Below are 8,301 nucleotides of genomic sequence, written 5' to 3'. Positions count from 1 at the left end.
CTCCTGCTCGATGCCCGCCGCCCGGCCTCGCTGCTGCCGGGCCCGCCTTATCCCTACGACAGAAGTGGAGCGGATCTGCCCTGTGTGAGCCCGGGGATGGCCGCGTTGTTCGGTTGCCGCGCAGCCGGTTTGCTGAAGAAAGGCCGCGTTTGGGTGCCGTGCCGTTAAAAGGCCGTTGAGCTGAGCGCTGCGGGAACCTGCTGCTGTCGTGGTTTGAAATCCTGCCTCCTCGCTTTGCTTTTCTTTGTTAAATATTGCGTTCAGCAAGTGGGAGTTATGCCCCGTACATCACTGGAGGTGTTTGAGGCCAGGTTGGATGGGGCCCTGCACAGCCTGGGCTGGTATTAAATGTGGAGGTTGGTGGCCCTGCGTGTGGCAGGGGGTTGGGGATTCGTGATCCTTGAGGTCCCTTCCAGCCCTGGCCATTCTGTGATTTTCTGAGTTACAGGTGGCCAAACGGGGTCGCGATGGCCGCGTTCGGCTCCATTGAGTTAAAGTTTAACGGCTGCAATGTGGGAGATGCTCCACTCGGGGGACTGGTTTGCAAATAGGGTTGGGGCAGCTGCAGCGCGGTGTGGTTCCTGCAGGGCAAACAGAGCTGGAGGAGTCGCTCAGCGTTACAGCTGTGTGTGCTTTGCACGCTGCTGATGGTCTGTTTCTTCTCTCTGCTCCAGGTGCAGCATCCGGGGAGCCTCTCGTAGTTCCTTTCGGCACAGAGGTTCCCTTCAAAACTGACTCTGAATGTGTTGTGCCTGCAGGACGCGGTGCTTTGTGTGAATAGATTGAGTTTGGGGTGAGAGATATTTGCAGAGAGAGCAGTGAGGTGCTGGCACAGCTGCCCAGAGAGGCTGCGGATGCCCCGTCCATCCCTGGAGGTGTTCAAGGCCAGGTTGGATGTGGCCCTGGGCAGCCTGGGCTGCTATGAAATGTGGAGGTTGATGGCTTTGCATGTAGTGGAGGGGATTGGAGTTTTATGATCCTTGAGGTCCCTTCCAACCCTGGCCATTCTGTGAGTGATCTTGCTGTCACCTCACGGCCCAGCCTGCTCAGCACTGTTGGGTTTGATGAACTTAATGCTCTCGTGCACCCTTAATGATTCTATGGCCTGAATGAAGTTGCACAGCTCCCACATCAAACGCAGCAGTCACTGAGTTATCCTGCAACATGTGCTGCCAGTGCGGATAATAGGCAGAGCAGTTTCAGTGGCACATGCTGTGGGAGTTGGCCTTGTTTTAATAGGGGCTGGCACTGCCAATAAATGCTGGCTGCTGGGAGCTGTGCAGAGTTCCCAAGGTTTGTGAGAGCTTTGCTGGGGGTGTTGTGTGCTGGCAGGCTGGGGTTCAGTTGGACTTTTGGTAGCTGATGGGCGTTAGGTTTATGGTGCCTGGTGGGCACAGGGAACCGTCGCAGAGGTTATTTGCGGAGCAGTGAGAAGGAAGGTGAGCTTTTAGAGCCGGAGTGAGGGAGATATCGCACCCTCAGAGGGCTTTAGAAACAGGAGGCGATGCAAACTGAGCTGCCATGCCGTGCAGCTGCAGCTGGGTGCCGTGCTCCTGCTGAGCAGCACTGCAGGAGGAGGCTGCTCAGTGTCTGCTGCGGTGATGCTGAGGCAGCAGGAGCGCAAATCAGGTGTTGTGGTGTGGCTGAAGGGCCCTGCGTTCTCCGTCAGCACGCTCACATTGCCTTCTGGATGCATATTGCTGATCCCAGGCTTGGAAGCATTGCCTCAACTTGTTCACAGAGCAAAGCAGGCCGGCTGCCTTTAGCTCTGTGGGCAAATACAGCCCTATTCCTCGGTCCCACAACACGTTGCAAGCAGATCTGTTCATCTTTGCTTTCTGCTTTCCTTATGCTTGGATGTTTTCTGTTGCCCTGAGATGGGGATGCGCTTCCTGAAAGCGAACGTCCCCGTGGGAGAATGTTTGCTGGTAATTAATTCTGTGGCTCTGAGCGTGGAGTGTTCTGTTTGTGTGGAGTTCTGACAAGTGATTGTACCACATAAAAGCCGTTGTCAGTTCTGTGTGAGTTACTCTCGCCTGCTCGTGGTAAGCTGGCTCTGAGCTGAGAGGAATGAGGTGCAAGAAGAGAGGTGCTGAGCTGGAACTCCTAGAAGAACATGGGATTTGGCATCTCAAAGCAAACTGCATCTTTTTGGGGGTTGGTTTGTTGTTGTTTTGCCTGTGTGTTACCTGACTGTGGGCTCGGTTTGGATGTTTGTGTGTCGGATCACCCGGCGGCGCTCTGTCTTGCAGCGGGTCGGCAGCAGGCAGGAGTTACCGCTTTCATCTCGAAGCCATTGCAGAGGAAACCTTGATTTGTGTTGGGATGGGCATCCTTTGGGTCTGTCCCCACGCGTGGCAGCGCTCTGCGGGGCACTGGGTGTGCTCAGAAGGGACAACAGGAGGGTTTGGAGGGCCCTCGCTTTGCTGGAGGGCTCCGTGCTCAGAAACCATCTCCCTGCCAGGGCTTCTTGAGGTGTTTTCCTCGGGTGGGTGCTTCCATCCCCAACAGGACCTTTGTTTTTCCCTTCTTTCCGTATTTTAGAAGACGTCATTTTGGCTCAAACACAAAATCTAATTTGGCTTTAGAAACCCACAGCCTTCAGCCTGCACCGCGTGGCTCCCATTTGCTCTCCCCGTAACCCTGCACCTGCTTGGCATAACAGAGGCCTGGCGCAGCGCGTTGCTGGGAATACTTTGTTTTAGCTCAAGGTTTTTACCTCCTGTGTCTGTCACCGCTCTCATTGAGGGCTTGTATTTATCTCAGAATAGCCCAAGGGAGTGCTGTGGGCCCAGGGAGGGCACAGGCTGCCTCCACTAAAAATAGAGCTGGCAGCAGTTCTGTTGCAAATTAGTTGTTTTTTTTTTTTTCTAACTACCCTGCTTGGATGCTCAGCAAAGTAACACAACCAGTGTTGGGTTGGGGCTGGAAAGCAGAGTAACTTTGTTATTGCTGCTAACACCTCCTTGTCCTCCATGCGTGCAGTGCAGCTGCTGCTGAGAAGCTCGCAGGGCTCAGGTCTGCTGGAACAGAGGTGAACTTACATTTTTACTACTTACAATTATGTTTTTGCTGGTAATTTTCTGCTTCTAGGCTGCGCTTTCAAGGAGACGTTTGCTGGTAGTAAGAATGCTCTGTGCTCTTCTGGTGGCGCAGCCGTGCGACTGAGTTGTAAGAATCTAAGAGTAACCACTGTAATCTGCGAGCTTACTCTTCTCATCCAGCTTTGGTGCATCCCCTGCACAGCCAGCAGCTCTGCATCCTCAGCCAGATGCAGCCAAACACGGCCAGCAGAGCGGTGCTGGGGGTCACGCAGAGCAGACAAGCAGCGCCCAGGGAGCACTGCTCACAGCCGTGCTCTGACCTGCTCCTGTTTGCCGTGTTCACACGGAGCAGGGCTGTCGTTTCTGCATCATCCACACGCTTTCCTTCAGCTCCTGTTGGAAAAGTCAGCGCCCTTGTAGCGCCAGCCATGCAGTGTTTGTGAAAGCACTGATTACAGGAGTGAGAGTCCAAGGACGTTGTGCTGGAAAATATTAATTCTGCTGTTTCTCTTTTAGCAGCAGATAATGTCTGTAGCTCAAACGGTGCACTGAAGGTGATCTGCAGTGCTTTTGCTGAGTTTGAGCAGCACTGGAGGAGCTTTAGAACTTCATATGGTGGAAAACAAACCGAGCTCTCAGGCTTGCTTTGGTGCAGAGGGTTTCTGCTGCCTCCGGAGCCCTCAGCTCAGTGTGGCTGAGAGATGTTTGTGGAAGAGGTTCTGCTCTTTCTCCCTGCCTTCAGCACTGCGCTGCTCCCATGTGTGCTTTGTGCTTGCTGTTTCCTAATTTCCTGGTTGCTGCTCATTAGGAAACGGCCGACCTTTGCCAAGTGGGAAGCCTTCAGGTGCACAGGGAACATTCAGTCCTCAAAAAGAGAGGTGAAATCGGTGCGATTTCTGAAGCAGCACACTAACGTGGCACATAAATAAGAAGGTAGAGAGAGATGGCAGTGACTCATCCTCCCATACAAAGGTGTTGCTGCCTCTCAGCCTCCCGTTTTGTTCCCAAATGGAAGGAGCACCTGCGTGCTGCATTGGGCTGCTGTTCTCTTCGCTTGGGCCCTGCTGAGCCCTCCTGCTGGGTGAGAGCTTTCCCTGGGCAGCTGCTCTGAGACACAGGTTTGTATTGCAGCACCAGGGAGCTCTCGTTGCTGCTCCCCCGGTGTCAGTGGGGATCGGGGGTAGCTGTGTGCAGCCGCAGAGCTGTGCCTTCACTCTGCGTTCCTGGAGGGAGCAGAAATGCAGAGGTTGTTCTGATACTTCAGCCGTCAGCCCCTGAAGTGCAATTAGCTTTGGGGCTGCTCCCTCCTGATGTGCTCTGTGTCGTGTTTGCTCGCTTTTTCCTCTTGGTTCCTTCCCACACAGCTGAGCAAATCGCCGTCCTGCCGCAGCAAAACCTCGGTGGCACGGAGCAGCAGTGCTTATTTGCACCCAGCTAAAATATTGAAGGGTTTGTGCCGTGTCTCAGTGGTTTCTCCAGTTGCTGAAGGTATCAGTTCCTCATTTTTAAGCTCCGTGGGATAGAATCCATCCTTGTTTCTGGGTGCTTTGCTGTCAGTGCTAACTTACAGGGGACGTTAGTGCTGCTGTGGGGCTGCACAGTGAAATGGCAGGGCTGCACTGAAAGAAGTCCTCTTCAGCTCGACTTGAGGACCGTTCATCTTAAGGGAATAAATGAGAGCTCTTTATTGGTGCCCCGGGAGATGCCTGGAAGTGCTGCTGCAATAAATAACTTTTTGAGATATTCTGGAAGGGCATAAGTAAGTTTTCTTTCTTTTGTTAGCAGAATAAATGGAAATGGGCAATTCATAGTTGAGATTCCATTAATGGATGAGGGCGATGAGCCGCCAGACCTGGGTTTCACAGTGGTGAGCACTTAGGAGATGCATCGCCGTGCTCCTCGGCGGTTAAGAGTTGAATTGCTCCATCTAAGAACTTTTTATTCCTGGTTGAAACAACTGAAGTGACCTGAGCTGTTCTCTGAGCCTGAGTCGCTTCTGTCACCGCAGCCCTCTGACTGCTGCCACGATTTGGTAAAGCGCAGCGATTCCGAGCCCTGACCTCAACATCATCATCATCTTCCTCCCAGAGTGGGTAATGCCTGCAGCTTGGGGGTCCCACCCCCCCACACAGCCCAGCTGTGGCAGTGGGCTCGCAGGTCGCTGCTGCTGGTGCCTGCTGCACGCAGTGAGTGAGGAGCTGCAGGCTCATTGCCTGCCCTCCGCCGCCCAGGCACTCGTGGGGCCTCCCCTGATGGTGACGTATGGGGGAATCAGTTGGGGGATATGAGAGTGGGGGGCTGGGCTCGGGGTGCAAACAACGCGTTGAGCACGTCGAGGGATCTGTGGCTCAGGGACGCAGAAAGCAGGAGGAAGGAATGCCTTCCTTGAAACAACATGTCTGAGCCTTTACAGCCGCGCACATCCTTCAGGACGAAACCCAGGCAGCGGCAAAGCTTGGGTGGCTGTGGTGAAGCCTTTGTGATGTCTGTGAGGCTGCTGCTGGGGGCTCCCCGTGCCCGCTGCTCCATTTCTGCCTCTGCCATCTTGGGCATGCCAAGCACAGCCTGCCTTCCCTCCACTGCCTGAGATGAGAACTGTCAGCGTGCTGAAGTCAAACCCTATTGAACTGAACCTGCCTGGAGCTTATTGCAACCCCTGGATGTAAAGAGCGTTGCTTAAGCAACCGTGTAATATAGGATCAATTCCACAGCCAGCCCCCGGGGGCTCCTTCTTAGGTAGCTGTTGCATTCCTTGTAGTGTTTATCATTTTAAAGATGATCACACATTGTTTATCTTCACCGTGGGGAAAACCCGGCGCAGTGATGAGTTTTATTTGCAGCTCGTGGTATAAATAAGATTGATGGGTTGCTTTTCTTCTACGTTCTGAGCTTCAGAGCTGCTCTCAGCAGGCAGGCATCCGAGGCCAGGATCTCAGCAAGGGGCTGCTGTGTGCAGAGGACGACCCACAACCCAGCCCTCGTAGATATGGAAGATCCCTGATGTGGATCCTTCCCACGGATGGGGTTTGCATCAGATCCCCAGCTTTGTTGTGCTCAGGGTGAGAAGAGATGCAAAACCAACCCGAGAACTGCAAAACGAACCTTCCCAGCATTCAGAAACAGACAGGTGTCACAAACAGGTGAACGTAGGGAAAAGGGTCTTGGGTTGTAGGCAGCGACGTGACGAGGTGTCTGTCTGGAGGCTGGGTGAGAAGAGCTTGGAGATAGGGTGCAAATCTCCATTATTAGATGTTACTGCCAGGAAAAAGCATTGATACCGTTTGGGTTTTGACTTTTGGAGGGCAAAAAGTGTGTGTGTGTGTGTGTGTGTGTGTGCAGGAGGGGTCGAGTGATCGCTGAGCTCTGAGCTGAGGAGTCCCAGCAGAGCAGTCAGATGAGCACAGTTCAGGGTTCGTATAACTGCTCTGGGTTCACAGTTGAGCTAAATGCTGCTACTGGGAGCTGGCTGGGGTTCCAGCTTGTCATTTAGCCTCGGCACAGCATGAAGTGTGTGAGAGAACGTGGACTGAAGGGCTTGGGTTGCTGCAGGAGCTGTGGCTGTCCCAGCACACCGCCCAAATCCCAGGCTTGCAGTGCTGCTATGCCAAAGGCAGCAGGGGAGGTTTGGGAGCCCGGGGCTGCGTGCTGTGACTCAGCACTTCAACAACGACTCACTGCTTCTCCTTCCACTGCTGTCCCCGTGTCCCCAGCACCCTGTCCTGCATCCCAGCAGCCTGGGCCTGCTCCTGCTGCATGTCCTCAGACCAGAAGCTGGCCTTCTTCTCAGCCGCCCTGCAGAATCTTGCTTTGTAACTAATGTTTTCAGAGCCACTTGCTCTCAAAAGAGCAAAGAACACAGATGTTGGTCAGCCTGAACTGCCCTCGGTGCCATTTTGCCTTTCAGCTCACCTTTCTGACCCTCAGCAAAGCCCAGGCAGCCAGAGCCTTTCCATGCTTCACACGCTCTGCTGTCTCATGCTTTAGTGCTTATCTGGAGCACGCAGGGCCCTGCCACTGCGTGGTCGTTACACTGAATGGTACCTCTTTATCTTGCCTAAAGGAGAGGCATTGCTGAAGTGCTCCCTGCCTCCTTGCTGCCCCAGCCTCACCGTGCAGGAGTGAAGCTGGCTTGATTGCCGTCCCTTTGGGGGAGAGGATTGTAGCTTACCACGGGCACTGAGAGCTCTGCGTGTGGAGCCTTGGCTCGCTCTTGGTGTTGCCCTCCCAGGCTTTGTGTGCCACCTCTGCAGCTGTGCTTTTGGGGACAGCGTGAGAAAGAAGCACAGAGTGAACATCAGCTGGAGGACTGGGCAGCTGGGATGTTCGGGATGTCTTGTGCAGCACAACAGGAGATGGGAGGAGTGTGGATACGGACTCTCCGCAGAGCTGCTGGAGTTGTGCTCCTGGATAACTGGGAGTAGCTCTCCTACATCTGTCACTTTTCACCTGAAAGCTGTGCTGTGGTGGCTGCAGCATCCCCTGACGGTGGCCCTGTCTCCTGGGTGACCTTGGAGCTGAGGAGTTCTGCTGGAGCCCTGTGGGCTGTGAGAGTTGTGTGGCTCTGAGGGAGTTAAGGCAGCGGGTTCTGCACGTGGGCTGGCTCGGGTCCCACGCTCTGCACCAACAAAAGGGGTTGGTCACAGCCAGGCTGAACAAAAGGCTTTGGGCAGTGCCACCGAGCCCCCACAGCAGTGAGAACTGAGGTTTGTTGCAGCTGTGAGGGCCATTGCGAGGAAGCTCTGTGCCTGAGCTCGAGGAATTCATGCAGGGGGTGTAAAACTGGGCAGAAGGAGCTCTTAAAAAAAAAAAATAAATGAGTGCTTCTTTCCAGAGGTGTCGCACGCTCTCTAGAGCCCTTTTCATCTACAGGCACTGGATCCTTATGGGGCAGTGCCTGGGGAGCCCTCTGCCAGCCACGGGTTTACCAGAAAGCAGTGAAGTTGCTCACAGGATTCATCTCCTGGGTTTGAGTTCCTCCCCTGTCTCCTTAGCAGGAGTAACAAAGCAGGCTGCAGGAGGCTGGGATGCCTTCCTGCAAGTCTCTCACTGCAGAGGACCCCATCTGTGGACTTACCCAGCAGATGTACTCGTTACCTGGGGAAGGGCAACCTGGGTCTCTCCTTGGGTCTCTTGTGATGCCGTCTCATCTGGTGGTGGCCTTGGCAGCATCAAAAACTTCAGTGGTTTGGTGTGGAGTTGCTGCAGTTGTGCATGAGAAGTGCTGGGCTGTGTGCTGACCCTGGCACGGATGTGAGGA

General features: G+C 54.2%; 1 protein-coding gene across 1 annotated transcript in view; it reads left to right on the top strand.

Moving 5' to 3' along the window:
- Nucleotides 1–6: 6 nt before the first annotated feature.
- Nucleotides 7–8,301, top strand: part of XPO7 (exportin 7) — a gene marked incomplete at its 5' end in the record, with an annotated part of 31,443 nt that continues 23,148 nt past the window's right edge. The window contains one exon of the mRNA XM_031556744.1: nucleotides 7–84. Coding sequence (XP_031412604.1) covers nucleotides 7–84 — 78 coding nt within the window. The remainder of the gene's footprint in view (nucleotides 85–8,301) is intronic.

Source organism: Meleagris gallopavo, chromosome 24 (assembly GCF_000146605.3).
Source record: "Meleagris gallopavo isolate NT-WF06-2002-E0010 breed Aviagen turkey brand Nicholas breeding stock chromosome 24, Turkey_5.1, whole genome shotgun sequence".
Lineage (NCBI taxonomy): Eukaryota > Metazoa > Chordata > Aves > Galliformes > Phasianidae > Meleagris > Meleagris gallopavo.
The sequence above is the reverse complement of the archived record's forward strand: the minus strand, read 5'-3'. Positions and strand labels throughout refer to the sequence as shown.